Source organism: Echinococcus granulosus (assembly GCF_000524195.1).
Source record: "Echinococcus granulosus chromosome Unknown EG_S00039, whole genome shotgun sequence".
Lineage (NCBI taxonomy): Eukaryota > Metazoa > Platyhelminthes > Cestoda > Cyclophyllidea > Taeniidae > Echinococcus > Echinococcus granulosus.
The window spans coordinates 145,378-160,571 of record NW_020170419.1 but is presented as its reverse complement, the minus strand read 5'-3'; the positions used below and the strand labels follow the sequence as shown (position 1 = coordinate 160,571).

At 43.0% G+C, this 15,194-nt stretch overlaps 3 protein-coding genes across 3 annotated transcripts; 1 reads left to right on the top strand and 2 right to left on the bottom strand. All coding sequences in view use genetic code 11, as the record gives it.

Moving 5' to 3' along the window:
• Nucleotides 1–706: 706 nt before the first annotated feature.
• On the bottom strand, nucleotides 707–2,177 carry EGR_05362 (hypothetical protein; the record flags this gene model as incomplete). The annotated part of the gene is made up of 4 exons (XM_024494611.1): nucleotides 707–770; nucleotides 801–924; nucleotides 1,484–1,660; nucleotides 2,171–2,177. 4 exons carry the CDS (start codon nucleotides 2,175–2,177, stop codon nucleotides 707–709), a joined length of 372 nt encoding a protein of 123 aa, XP_024350938.1.
• Nucleotides 2,178–4,015: 1,838 nt separating this feature from the next.
• EGR_05361 (Ubiquitin-like modifier-activating enzyme) lies at nucleotides 4,016–7,989 on the top strand (the record flags this gene model as incomplete). Its single annotated transcript, XM_024494610.1, has 13 exons — nucleotides 4,016–4,120; nucleotides 4,164–4,724; nucleotides 4,766–4,898; nucleotides 4,935–5,032; nucleotides 5,065–5,352; nucleotides 5,391–5,633; nucleotides 5,671–6,147; nucleotides 6,193–6,471; nucleotides 6,547–6,702; nucleotides 6,744–6,981; nucleotides 7,174–7,376; nucleotides 7,474–7,763; nucleotides 7,833–7,989. The coding sequence occupies 13 exons, from the start codon at nucleotides 4,016–4,018 to the stop codon at nucleotides 7,987–7,989; spliced, it is 3,228 nt and encodes a 1,075-aa protein (XP_024350937.1).
• Nucleotides 7,990–11,604: 3,615 nt separating this feature from the next.
• EGR_05360 (hypothetical protein) lies at nucleotides 11,605–14,784 on the bottom strand (the record flags this gene model as incomplete). Its single annotated transcript, XM_024494609.1, has 3 exons — nucleotides 11,605–11,778; nucleotides 13,511–13,594; nucleotides 14,653–14,784. The coding sequence occupies 3 exons, from the start codon at nucleotides 14,782–14,784 to the stop codon at nucleotides 11,605–11,607; spliced, it is 390 nt and encodes a 129-aa protein (XP_024350936.1).
• Nucleotides 14,785–15,194: the final 410 nt, after the last annotated feature.

Here is a 15,194-nt window from a genome sequence, read left to right as displayed (position 1 = left end):
CAACTTAACTCATACTAAGAGAGAAGTGGGTCGTGTGAATTGCGCGCCTGAGAGGGATAAGCGCTTGTAAATCACGTTAACGCAATATTGCGCAATTCACATTTCCCCTCCTGATAGGTCCTCCACAACTAATAGAGCGGTTAATAAGTAGTGTGAGATGATCCAAAATCCTTGCTACAGAGGAAACCAGTTCCAATTGGGAAACATTGGCAAACATCCACCCAAGAATAAACCGACTCGAACCAAGTTTGACAAAAGAGTAGAAAAATTACAATGGTCACCTGTTGGGCAAAGGCCTGACTTAAAAGGAACCAGACTGAATAAAAGAAGGGATTATGGGAGCATAAAGGAAATTTGACGAAAAGGGACTGCGAAAACGAATGATTTAAAGGATCTTACAAGATTAAGCAAAACAATACAAAACAACGTTTGTCCGGAAAGGGATATCCACATCTGGTAAAGTGGTCAAACTCAGCAAATTAGCCATGTTAAACGACGAACATCGAAAAAAACAAATTGGACCAAAACCAGACCAAATGCACATTCCAGCAATCTGATACTAAGACATTAAAAAACAGACATTCAATATTTGTAAGATACTTTTAAGGGTCCAAAAATGGGACAAGCGAGGTGGGAGGTGCTAAGCATGTGGGTAGGTACGGCGTCAAGCAATGCATGGTACAGGAAAAAAACTGGCAGAGACTTCCTAGGCATTTTGCTGCAACTCGCTATTCTTCTTCGCCTGTTTAGCTTGAAGAGCGGCAGCGTCCCTAAAAGAATAATACTAAGAAAAATCGAACCTTTGGCGACGTTCCTCTAGGGTAAGGCCTTTGTTGCCGGCCTTGTCCTTAGAACCAACCTTTTTTTGGTTCTCCTTTTGTTTTTGTTGGTTTTTCTGACGGGCTAATTCACGCTGATTACCACCTGAAGCAGTATCAGTTAGCAAATACTTAGAGCTAGGCCGTACGAGTCATTATGAATCAAAGAACTGCAAGTTGCCAACCACGAACTTAGAGAGTACGCGAATGAAGATTGGTAGTCGTTTTGCTGGTTAAAACAATCAGTGTAAATTAAAACTGCAAAATAAGCCAAGATTTGTTAGGGTTTGAAACAGTACTTTGTTCTTTTAAAACTATGTTTGCTAGACGAACAAATTGATATCGTCTCTGCACTACGCCAAAGATTTCAAATCTATTAAAATATTGGTGAGCTGAGAGTAAGGTGATTACACCATATCTGGGTAAAAAACTAGCTAAGTTTTCTTAAAACACATGACTTTAACTTATGCATAAAACTAAAATTAACGTATGTGGGAGTTTGCTTTACTTTATTTTATTTGACGGATCAATTTATACCATGTTAAGAAATGCAATTAAGCAGGTTTTTTAAACACTTGAACCACACCACAAGCTTGTCCTACAGAGTCATGCACCTTAAAAAATAAGTTTATGCATAAAACAATATAGCAAAATAAGGTTATTACTTTCTCCACATCCGATTTCAAATACTTGGGGCGAGACGATATTGTAGCGTCCCAGGACTCCCTGAAGACGAAAGAAGACACAATACTCATGCAGAATATACATATTCAGCACGGAGAAGGTGTCTGGGCTATTGGCATGGCCCAAAAGGCCAGCCCACCCAGAGAGGTACAAGGGGGCTAATTCGAAGTTCAAAAGTGGCGCCTCACCAGAACTGAGTGATAAACCACTATCGTATTACAATATATTTGAGGAGAAGTGTAAATCGTCGGTGATTTTTTTTGCAGCCTGTTTTGCAAGAAGTCACTCTGTCTTGGTCATTATACCTTATGTAAGCCTGAGTTCCATGACTTCAACCGCTCTTTGGGCCGTCTCGAAGCGCTACATTGCTTTATGCCAAACTTCAGCTGGACAGACAAAGCGCATAAGTTGCAAATAGGAGAATATCTGTTGACTACTAGTAAAATATCTGAAAATGAGGTCAGCTATTTACAACTTAAGTGGCGCTGACCATGGACTTGAGCCATTCGGAATAGTGCAAAGCTATCGTGTATACGATCAGGCAATAACGCCCTGACTTATCTGCTAGCTGGTTAAAACAGAGGTGAGTATAGATGGACAGGTTCAGATTTAGATCAAAGTAGTGATGAGAAATAAATGTAAAACCCTGTTTCCACAGAATCACTTACAATCCATTATTTGTAAGACGGGTCTGCTTCAAGGCTGGCGTCCCAAGGACTAGCGGCAGACATGTGTAATGGCTGTCACATTCCCTCTTCTCTTCATTACAGCTCCCACACCGACAATACTTCACCTCTGGTATTGTTGAAGAGGGAGATTAGCAATGTTGCAACCATGTATGTACTTAAATGCATGGCTGGCTTTGTTGACCTGTGATTGTGTTTTTCCTGGAGTACCAATTACGTTGTGATGGCTGACGCAGGGTTATATAGAGACCCTAATTTCCTACCAAAGTTTCGGTCTTGGTAACGAGCCATTTAGGAGCTCCGCCATTGTACTGTCCCTAGTTGGCCCGGCTTTTAAGCTGTCAGTAGCTCCCAGTCCTGCAATTCTTATTCTGTCCAAGTATTATGCATTCCTGCGACTTCAGAGAAGATTAGGGGAGCCAAGGTTGGCATAAACCGACTTCCCGTCAAACTAAAGTGCACCCAAAAGCAAAATTTGCACTAATTTTAATGTCATTTTTTTAAAAGGTTACTAATGCAAAAGTTTTTTTTATGTAGTTTTTATTGGCTTTAGATTTTAAAGGTGGTTAATTTGGGCTACGATTTACGAACTTGTAATAATACGTTCTTTTACTACATACAAAGCATGGCATAAGTCGTCTGTGATTCTTTAAGATTGTACTGAGCTACAATCGCATGAATGGAGATCTTCATCATAGATAAGGCTGGGAAACTATGTCGAAATGCACAGTTGGAAACTACGAAGGCTATTGTAATACGATAGTGGTTTATCCCTCGGTACTGGTGAGGCGCCAATTTTGTACTTTGAATCAGCCCATTTTGTACCTCGTTGGGTGGGCTGGCCTTTTGGGCCATGTCAATAGCCCAGAAACCTTCTCTGTGCTGAATATATATTCTGCCCTAGTATTTTGTCTTCTTTCGTCTTCAGGGAGTCTCGAAACGCCACAATATGCTTGAAATCTATGTTATGAAAATAAAAAATAGTTTTGCCTTTTTTGCAGTGTAATATGTATAAAAACGGGTTAAAACCTTTCATAGCCCGGAATATTTCACCGAACAATTAACAACTCCTACAAGCGAAGTGAAGTCGTATTTGATGTTGAAGGCTGATATCAAGCAACAGAAGTTATGCTACATAAGGAACTTCTAGGTTGTTTCGTAACATTGAGGTGTTTCTTTCCTTCTTACGATTTTATTTAGATGAATGTATCATTATTCGACTAGAAGCCTAACTCCGTTTTCTGCATTTAGCTACATCGACAATTAACAAGCCAGCAGCAAGTCGCATCTTCGTTACAAAAGGCGGCCAGACATATATTTGCGTCATTCTATTAGTTTTATCTACGTTATTTAGGGACTTTTTAATAGCTGTTGTGACCTGGAGGTATGCTACTTCAACGGGTTGATTTTCAGACCTTTAGTTCATTGTATATGCATGTATTAAACCTTAACATATTTTAAGTTGAAAAAAATTTATTTAGTTGAAAAGGTTTGAAGTAAATCTTCCAGGGGAATATGTTTAAATTTATTCTTCTCTACAACATAGTGTCAAATGTCTCCGCAATTACTTTAAAAAAAATCCACTTTGAATTAGATGTGCGACTTAATAAGACATTTGTGCTTTACCTTATCTCTTCGTGGTCAATTTTTTTATTCCTTTAAAGGAATGATTAAACATCCAAAGTCCTGCGTTAATTGGTTAGATAGACTTTACCATATCCAATAAGAAGCGGTGCTTGAAGCTGATTTTGTTGGCTTCGCGTGATTTGCGCCCGCAATCAGTCCTACACTATTTAAGGCGGGTTTGAATGTTATTCTGCGCCTTAGATGTCTTCACCTCCACCAGCAAAGAGACAGCATATAATTTTGTCTGAAGAAACATCCTCACCACTCATAACTAACACCAACAGTATTATTAACCATTGTAATCACGTAATCTCGTTGTTATTCTTTTCAACGGTTTCCTTTCATCTAGGTTATGGGAGTCAACGGTGAATCAGGTGTTGATGAGAACTTGTATAGCCGCCAGTTGTACGTCATGGGCACTGACGGTATGAAAAAGTTGTCCTACACCAAAATCCTCATAACCGGTCTTAGTGGCCTGGGTTTGGAGATTGCTAAGAATCTGGTTCTTGGTGGTGTTGGGTCCATCGATTTACACGATCCCGAAGACATCACATCCTCGGAGTTATCCTCTAACTACTATGTATCCCTGGAGGATATTGGCAAAAATCGATGTGAGGTTATCCGGCCCAAGTTGGCTGAGTTGAATAACTATGTCACCCTTAACGTCGTCAAGGGGAATGAACTAACCGCAGATATTTTGCGTGAATATCAGGTTGTCGTATTTGCCAGGGGAAGTATGCATGAGTGGAGGAAGCTCACCAAAATCTGCCATGAACTGAACATCAAAGTGGTTTGCACGAGAACTTGTGGTCTCTTCGGTCAAGTTTTTTGTGACTTCGGGAGGGAATTTACCATCATAGATGCTACCGGTGAACAACCGACTTCGGTGTTTATTCAGTCGGTTGAAAAGGTTTGATTGCCTTTGATCATCAAAGAGCTATTCATTTTCAGAGCAAAGAGGGTGTTGTGGTTAGTGTAGAGGAGTCTGCTCATGGTCTACATGATGGTGACTATGTTACCTTTTCTGAAGTTAGGGGAATGACTGAATTAAATGGTTGTGAACCACGAATGGTCAAAGTTTTGGGTGAGTTTATGAGCCAATTTTTGATAGGACCTTCAGGCCCTTCCGCTTTTTCAATCGGCGATACCTCAAATTTCTCCCAATACATTGGTGGTGGGCTATGCACTCAGGTTAAAATGCCAGAGAGGATGGATTTCGTATGCTCTTTTTTTCTCATCGGTGCTCTTAGCTCGAGCTGGCTGAGGCCTATAAGAACCCGAATTTCCTCATCAGTGATTTCGCGAAGTTGGAATCTCCGGCGCAGTTGCATCTGTTTTTTGAGGCTCTCTCCCGCTTCGAAATGTACCATAATCGTGTTCCGATTCCCTGGAACGAAGAGGATGCTGAGACCTTTGTAGAATGTTGCAAAGCTGTCAACAAGGATGTGAATGAGACCGCCGCTCATGTCGAGCAGATTAACGAACCCCTAGCCAAGATATTCTCGTTTATTTCTGCTGGCAACTGCTGTCCCATTCAAGTAAAAGAGAAAAAAACTTTCCTTATTCGCCACTTTAGTCCATTATCGGTGGCATTGTTGCCCAAGAGGTGATGAAATCTTGCACTGGTCACTTTCGACCAATTGATCAGTGGTTCTACTTCGACGCCATTGAATGCTTGCCCTCGCCATGGTGTAAATGTGAAAACGGCACTGTTTTATCCAAGAGCGATTTGATTGCTGCACAGGGTCGCTACGAGGGTCAATGCAAGATATTTGGCAAGCAGTTTCAGGACAAACTGGGTGACCTCAAGTACTTCGTCGTAAGTTGTCTGATTTACTGAGTTAACGATTGCAAAGGTGGGTGCTGGAGCCATTGGTTGCGAGCACCTGAAGAACTTTGCCATGATGGGTGTTTCCTGTCGTGGGGGTAAGTTATTCATCACCGATATGGATGTTATCGAGAAGTCAAATCTCAATCGACAGTTCCTCTTCCGCCCATGGGATATTGGAAAGTTCAAATCCAGTATTGCTGCTACCGCCGCCAGAGTCATAAATCCTGAGGTAAGATCTCACTTTCAAATCCTTACTCAAAAGCTTAAAATTGTGCCTCATGAGAACAAAGTGGGGCCAGAGACCGAGGCCGTGTACGATGACGCCTTTTTTGAAGCCCTGGATGGCGTTGCCAACGCTCTTGATAACATCGAGGCTCGGACCTACATAGATCGTCGTTGTGTCTATTATCGCAAGCCTCTCTTAGAATCTGGCACATTGGGCACCAAGGGTAACGTGCAGGTGGTTATTCCTCATCTCACCGAATCCTACTCATCATCTCAGGTAAGGCTAACGTTGTCATTACTGACATCCACGGCTTTGCATTAGGATCCCCCGGAAAAGTCGATTCCGATGTGCACGTTGAAGAACTTCCCCTACCAGATTGAACACACCCTGCAGTGGGCACGTGACACCTTTGAGGGCCTCTTTGTGCAACAGTCTAACGCTCTTCGCTCATACACCCAGAATCCGGAGGAATTTATATCCAAGATGGGATCTGTGGCTAACCAGGCAATGGATGTTTTGGAACCCTTGAAGGTGAATCTCACCACTGCTTGCCCCAAAGATTTTGACGATTGCATCGTGTGGGCCCGCAATCTCTGGCAGGTGAGTTCTTGCCTCTGAAACAGCAATAAATTGTTCTCTATTGTACAATTTGCTAATTTGCGTTTCTGTATCTAGGATCTCTACTCCAATTCCATTCGTCAGCTTCTTTTTAACTTCCCCCCGGACCACAAAACGACCACCGGGGCTCCGTTCTGGTCTGGTACTAAACGGTGCCCCAGGCCTCTCGAATTCGATGCTAGCAATGTGAGCAGACCTAATTTTGCTGCCGTTGTTTGTGAGCTCGGAATTTACCTTGTTTTTTTTTTAATCAGCCAATTCACCTGGACTTCATCGTGTCTGCGGCAAATCTGCGAGCTTTTATCTACAGTTTGCGTGGATCACGCGACATCGCAATGATTGCGAAGAAGGCGAGTGTTGTGAATGTGCCTCAGTTTGTGCCACGCAGTGGAGTCACCATAGAAGTCTCCGATGCCGAGATGGCTGCTCGTCCTCGCGTCTTCGCACAGGACTCAAAGTTAGATGATTTGAAGAAGTCCATGCCGAAGGGTGGTACGTCGCTCCTTTCTTTCCTTTATTGATTTTCCCTTTACCTCTGAATCCAGCACTAGTGCGCACTGATTGCATCACCGCATGTAACAACTGCAATTATACATGTATACGCAATTATACACGCATATAGCTTAGATTAACACCGCGATACAGGCAGTCTTTCCACGCGAGTATTATGCCGTGTGCTTTTAGATGACCTGCCGAAAATGAGCATAAATGTGGTAGAGTTTGAGAAGGATGATGACAGCAACTTCCACATGGATTTCATTACCGCGGCGAGCAATCTGCGCGCAGAGAACTACGACATTGCACCCGCGGATCGATTGAGAAGCAAGCTGATCGCCGGCAAGATCATTCCTGCTATCGCCACCACCACCAGCATTGTCTCTGGACTGGTTGCAATCGAGCTCTTGAAGGCAATTTTTCCCTTCTTTTAATATCTCCACCACGTTTGGTCGCAAATTTAGTCCCCTTTTTTTCCCCTTCTCACAGCTCGCTCAAGGCCATCAAGACTTGGAGCTGTACAAGAACACCTTCTTAAACCTTTCACTGCCCTTCTTTGGCTCCTCTGAGCCATTGCCCCCCAAGTCCTGGAAGTACTATGACAATAGCTTCACCATCTGGGACCGCTTCGAAGTTCCCGGCGGCCTGACACTGCAGCAATTTTTGGACTACTTCAAGACCCAGCACAAATTGGAAATCACCATGCTTTCTCAGGATGTCTCCATGCTTTACTCCTTCTTCATGCCCCCGAACAAACGCAACGAGCGTCTCAAAATGCAGTAAGTACTCTCTGCAATACTCTTTCGCCACGGAGAGGATGAAGTTCTAAGAAGCTTTGTGCCTTATAGGATGCTGAATTTGGTGGAGTCGGTTAGCAAGAAGCGCATTCCTGCACACGTGAATGCTCTGGTGTTTGAACTTTGTGCTACGGATTTGGATGGTGAGGATGTGGAGGTGCCGTACGTTCGCTACGTTCTTGACAAGAAATCCACCAGCACGAACTAAGCAACTGCAGGGTGGCGGATGAGTTGGAGTATGGGAGTGGGTAACTGTGTTATCCCTCACATTTACCTGCGTTTCTTCCTCTCTACTTCCTTACCTCCTTCTGTTGTCGCCGAATATTCACTTTCATTTCTTTTGCGATTTTTGACTCAGCATGAAACAGAAGGTGCGTGCATATGGGTGTTTTGTAGGTCAATCATCTGAATATAAATTTAATGCAGCATTTTCTCATTCCTCTCGTTTGGTTATTGGTGGTTTGATGTGTCTGTGTATGCTTGTTGCAAGGGCGTTAACGCCCTTGAAAAGTCAATCCTTCCACTTTTTTCTCTCGCTCTCCTTCCAATGGCATTAGGCTGCAGTTGCTATATTTATGTTCCCGCTTTCTACCTCGGGTTATTGACTCGACGACAGTTTTTTGTAATGCCTAGATAATTTGCTAATTAGTGGGTAATATTAAGCACTTGAGTAGGTGTGGGAGCATTTGTGGGGTTCTGTGGAGTGCTCCTCATTTCCGTGACTCGTGTTCGTGTGCTATCGACCAGTTTGAGATCCCACTTAACCTGTCGGATGAGTTGCCATGGCGATGGGGAGAGAGGGGTCACCGGGTTAAGTAATTCTAACTTGCTACTAACCTTTTTTGTCTCGAGTGTATTTTAGATCGTAATTGAATGCACTTGAACCACCCACTCTGTTCTGTCGTGTGACACGCACTAGAATGTTCCATTTGCGTGTCATCAAGGTTGTCCTCTTTTGTCGGGGAAAATGATTGTTTTTTGCCGAAATAAACTGTTAAACAGGGGGTGTTTATGCCAGCAAGATAGAGAGTACTTCGAGTGGGTTCCAAATGAAGTAGAGGGTAAAGGAATCTTGTGTTATTTTTTTCCCCGTATTGCTTTGATGTCTGGGTTACGCGTACGATGATGGGTGATGCTTAAACTTGATTTGGCCAGATGTAGGTCAAATTGAAGATTTAACACGTTGCTAGCGGCTTATTTTCTGCCAAAGTTGGTGAACCTTGCGAGAAAGCTAACCAGTTTACATTCATGTATGCGTTGATTGTCGTAGCAACAAACCGCGGCATGAGTCATTAGCGATTTCTGTGCATGGCGAAACGGTGAGTAGTTACTTTTTACAGTGTTACCTGAAAGTTTTGAAGGCAAAATGTTTATCAGCACTACTCGGGAACCTTAACATGCAATGGTGCAGAAAATAGGGTCAAGCTGTGAGTGCCTGTTGTTTTGAGCATTCTTGTTTTCGCCTCTTTTATTCATGTAAACTGTTTAATTACTGAGGGCAGTTTTGTTAAGCCTCATTCACTTCAAAGTACACCTTTTTTTGTCAATTGGATGAATTTCTATAAATGGTAAGTGAAATGTAAGGCATTTTAACTGATTGACGCGCCTCTCCGAGGGGTCTAATCACCGCATTCATGCACAAGCGTTTTGTTACGAGTGTGTATGTGTAGGCGTCAGAGATCTGCGAGCTCAGATCCAATCGGAGTACTTTGTGTATCCGTTAGTTGCTAGAATCTCGCTCTCTCTTGTGGGCACGAGAATGCTTCAACCAATTTTCATCACGCCGCTTTAAACGATAAAAGAAGTAGGCTGAGGCCCTTAAGATTCACTTGAGAGTAGTCCGATAAGTAAGTAAATAACTGCGGGAAGCTTCTTGACGTGTTTTATTTCTTTAAAAAATTGCATTCTCTTATCTATGCTTATTCCCAGTGGGACACTATCTTGCCCTGATTTTCAACTTGAAGGTAACAGGCCAACTCCAACCATTCCCCTTTTTTTCTCACTTGTCAACTCTGCGTGGCATTTGATCATGGGATTGGCTGATCCCAGAAATGGGTGGTATTTACTCTCTGCCGTTTGGGGAAACATCATTCGAAAAGTATACGGAATCTGAGAACCGGACACTGTTCTCCTCCCTGTGTAGCTCCTCACACAGCCATGCCTTGACGTTTGGAGTCTTGCGTTATTATTACCGTTCGAAATAAGCGTATCCGTGCATTGCAAACTAGCAGAAACCGTGGGGTTCTTTGCGGCCAGCCACATCTTGTTTTGGCATTTTTAGTGACTAATCTCTTCCGGATTGACCAGATCGACGTCGTTTGCGTGGGTTGGAATTGTCTGTGTCTGAATGCCAGGTCGTGGGAGGTTTATCGCTTCAAAAGGTTCAATGTGCACCTCAGTGCCGATTTTATACGTCGTGGCAGCCAAATTTGACGCGGTATTTTATAAGCCCATCAATGACAAGTTCCCTTCGAGCGTGCTCATTTTTGACGGTATTTTTGATGCTGACGTCACTCGTTAGTGTTGCCGAGTCTGAGCTGCCGAATCGAGTGCTTTGTGTGCCTTCAGATTCTCTATTATCCATAATGGTGAGTGGGACAGCTCCACTCGTCTGGAGTGTCAATCTAACAGTGTAGTCGGGCTTGCCGGTTAGAAAGAATGCGTGCTGACGAGTTTGGGGAGTCATGTTGTGGATTTTAAAGAGGCTGAGTAATTAAACGTGTATGCAGTCTGCGCAACAAATTGTTTGTAGGAATTGAAGAGTGTGGGAAACTTGCATATGGCGCGTTGCCTTATCATAGAAAGTAGCAAGGACTAGGTACGTTGTTGCATGTGTTTTGCATCATGGATGATTTATTATGAGGTTAAAAGGCGCCTTTCATGGGGCCCTCGGTGTGGATCGGCGCACCTACTTGTTCTAGTCCATGGGCGGGGGCTGTGTGAACTGCAAAGCGTGGCGCGTGGCAGTCCGTCGCTGCATTGTGCCCTCCACTACTTCACGATTGTTGGATCTGATGGATACGCGAAGTGCGCCCCCTGCCACGTCGTGCATTCCACTTTTTTTTCTTCTGATTGTTACTTGAAGCAACCCTGCCGTTCATTCCTTATCCCTGGAACAACCCAAACGCTACAAAGGCGTGCACCGCTTCCACCCAGAAGACTGTGGTTGATTTGTGCGTGGAGTGCAGACGAAATTCGTCACCAGGGCTTATTCACCACCCATGGGGCAGACAGCAATTACGGTGGAGGTCTGTCCGCACACCTCAACTGGGTGTCAGGATGACTACCGCCTTAGAGATAGTTGCCTGCTTCTCCTCCCCCACACACCGATAATAGTTCTCTGACCAGGTGGGAAAAAAGGCGATAGGAACGAAGATGACTGAGGCTAGGGGCTTTTTTTCCTACTGTCCAACGTCCAAACTTTGCGTAAAGGTGGAATTTGTCCCAAGGTGGTGGTGGTGGTGGTGGTAATTTCGGGGCGAAGAGGAAAAACAACCCTCCAAGACTTAATTACACGTTGTCTGCTGTGCCTCACTTCAGCCCACTAGGCACGAAAGACGAGCCAAAATTTTCGGGTCGAGTGTCCTTCCGCGGTCTTTTTTTCTTCTTCCTTTTTCAGGTCAACACACATTTAACAAATTTGTTAACATTACCATGGCAACACCATCCTAGATCGTTGCTTTTATTTAATGGCTTCTCGTGTCGTCCACCTCACCAAGGGCCACGCTTCGAGTGATTTCAAAGCAGGCTTTGCTAATTCCCTCGAGGCATGAATTTTTTATGCTTTTGTTGGGAGATTTTTTGACCTTATCGATTTCTGAAGTCACTTGGCATGCATGGGTGATGCCATTTTGCAGCAGGGTCGTGCAACCTTAACCTCGCGGCGATTTGGGCGTGCTCGCGGTCTCCCAGTGGTGCAGTTCGCTGCGACATTAGGGACACATCCTGAACGCAGACGGAGACAGACGAGAGGGCGTAGGTTGTGATCCGTCTCTGCCTTAAAAACAAACGAGGTGAAAAGGACTCGGGAGCTAGACAGTAAAGTCCTCTTTTAAAATATTTATCGCTGTTTCCATTTTGGGGGTGGATGGTCGCCTATTCGACTTGCCTCACCTTATTGGGCCAACTTGGCCATGGGTAAGGACAAGCGACCTGCGAACTTCCTGTAAACGTAAATATTCCCATCAGATTCATTAATTAGGTCACATTTGGGTTATTCTATCAAAAGAAAAAAGTCCATATGTAGTTTGCTGGGTGTAGTGATAATCGGCCGACCAGGTCTGAAGGTCTGACTGTATAAGTACATAGTGTAAGTAGTATGTGGGAGACTTTCAATATTGGGATGAAATTCCATCATGGGATAGAAATATACAAATTTCGCAGGTAAGATTGACCCTGTTTTGGTTTGCATAAAAGGGTAATGGGGAGGAAATTAAAGACCGTTATTTGTTACGTGTAAAAAAGTGGTACTAATGATAACTAGTTTAGGTTTGCCTACTCAAACGCCAAATAAGTAGTATATAATATGTTTGGAATACTGGGTTAGAATCCCATCACTAGACTGATATGTCCACGTTTTGCAAATGAGGTCCGGCCCAACAATTGTGGCTTGCATAAGGCAGAAAGGAGACAAAATCGGATTTGTTGCATTTGATAAGAAGCAAAACTAATAGTAGTGAGTTTAGGAGACTCGACTACTTAAATAATGAGTAAGTAGCACACAAGGTGCTTTTAATATTGTGCTTAAATTTCATCGTTAGAAAGAAATATCAGCAAATAGGCCTGCGTTTTACATAAGACAGGAAGGCAAAGGACTCAAAAAAGTGATTTGCACGCGACAAAAAGCGGTGCTAACAGTGGCGAATTCATGCAGTTTGGCCACTTAAAATTTTGTGGGTAGTATATAAGAACCTTTTATTACTGACTTAAAATGTCACTAATGGCCAAAATTGTAGCCTTTTAACAAATGAAGTCCGTCCTGCTGATTTCGGTTTGCACAAGACAGGAAGGGCGAGGAGTCGAAAAACTGATTTGCTATGTACACTGAACAGTGATAATAATGATGACGATCTCAAGAGGTTGGATTGCTCAAATACTGAATTAGTAGCCCATAAGTAATGCCCGATTTCATTATTAAAACAAATATAAACATTTCTCCTATAAATTTAAACATCATTGGAATCGGGTTGTGCAAGACAGAAGAAAAGGACATGTTCAAATGACGGACTGCCGTAAACAGAAACCAGAGCCAATCCCAAATCCGACGTAGAAAATCTCGTGTTTTACAGCTGCTATACTGCTTCGAACATTTATCTGCCGAAAAATCCAGAACAACGGTCGCAATACTAAGCCTGTTTTCAAGATATGAGTAGGGCGACTAGTCCTACCCATGCAGGTACATGGAGGTGGAGGGAAAACAGGTAACTCAGATACGTTTAAAAAGCGTATGATAGATTATATTATGTCTAATTTGGAAAATACTCCCCATTCATAGAGAGTATCCTGCCCGACTTTCCTTTCATCGGAAGGAAAGACGCTTCCATTGGCTATTACTGCCCAATGGCAAAATTTTTACTTATTTCTACTGATAGAATAAATGCTAAACCCGACACAAAGGAGGATATTATTTGCTACTCAAATCGTGTACTTTTGGCTTTCTTAGGTAATGTCCTCGAAAAGTGGAGTACTCTAAACCCTCGAGATATCATATGAGCCACGCGTAAGCATACCTCAATCTTGTAGACGGAGGTGGTGGAGAGAAAGGCCTCTGCAGGTGAGACATTTATGCGTAATTTGGTAGAAGCCTTGTCGAACTGCCAGTAAGTTATTAATCAGTGGCATTCAGGGTGCAGTTGTTTACACTTTTCGACGCTTTTACAAACATTCAGTGTCCTACTTTGTGGCTATAATGCATTTGGTTTTCATTCTTCATTTGCCACAAAAGTAGACCCTGAGAGGTCAACAATTCGAGTATGAGACGGTGTTAGTTGTATTGGTCGTGGCCCAAATGATGTAGTGATTGTGTGAAGACGGAAAAAATAACTTCCAGATGGGTGGGACGAGCGAATTTACAAGATTGTCCTGGCGACAGAAATGAGGACGATGCGGTAAATGCTACGCGCTGATTAAAACTGAGCTGAGCAAACAGCTATTTGAAAAACATTTGCATGAAAAAAAGGGAAAAATCAAACAAAAGTGGACGTTAATTATAGTCGGTATTGAAGCTATGAGCCATTATATCAAATACAAGTGGCACGGCTATGTCCTCACTTTTTGCCTTCGTGACGGCTTATTATCTAATTTTGCGTCAATTTGACCTCTGACATTCAATGGAGATATGCTGTGAGTGTTTCGAAAGATGTCGTGGGTGGCTCTCCATTGAATATCCAACTGCTATTTTACTACACCACCGTTTCATCGGATTTTTTGCAATACTACCAAAAGAAGCTGTATTGAGTAACCGCGGCACAGTCAAGACACAACTGGGACGTTATCCAGAAAAACAGTTTCAAGTGCAGTTTGAGAAAAGAATTATTGTTAATACAAATCGTTCTTCTTCAAAGGTCCATTGGTAACTGAAGAGGTCGCGTGAGCAGCATTGACATCAAAACAGAGTGAAAAGGTGGTGAGGCGGGGCAGCAATCGCAAGACAAGAAAAGCGGGAAAAGTAAGCCATCTGATCGTTTTTTTTACCATGCAAACATGGTATCTTCACCTGTCTTAAGGTCATCGTTGCGAAATCTGCTAAGGAAACGCTACCGAAGGCATAAAAGGCGATGATAAAGGAGAGACTAGTCGAGACATACATGAGGGGCTGAGCTGCCAGAGCTGGACGACTCACTCACCCCTCCCCAGACCAATGTAGCATTACAACCTTCTTTTGGATCAGAACGGAGATAATGGTGTTCGCAGCACCATTTTTGATGCCAAGGTCAACGGCGTGAAACCCGTAAACGAGAGAGGGAACGGAAATGCGTTTTTGGCCTGGTTTCAGTTTTTGCATTCACGTCAACGTCAAAGTCAAACACCACACATTTAATTGAACTAACTGCAGCATTTTAGCACAAACAGGGTTAAAGCCACACTCAACTTCTTGAATGAATACCTCCCCGCATACACTTCCCACACATTAATTCTCCTTTTCATATTTAATCCTCCTTTAGTACACTATAATAAAGTACCAGTCGCGTTCTACTTAACAACTAATAAGTAGACTGGGTCCCGAATACCAATGTCATTTGCCTTGATATCGGATAATAATCCGCGCCAGAGCAAAATTCCACACAAGTATTGCACACTTGATAAAATATCTCTTAATAATATCCACTCAGCCATATCAATTTTACAATAAATCCAAAGAGTGAGTACAGTCTACTTAAATGTACAAATAAGCAGGCAATGCCAGAGCTGAAA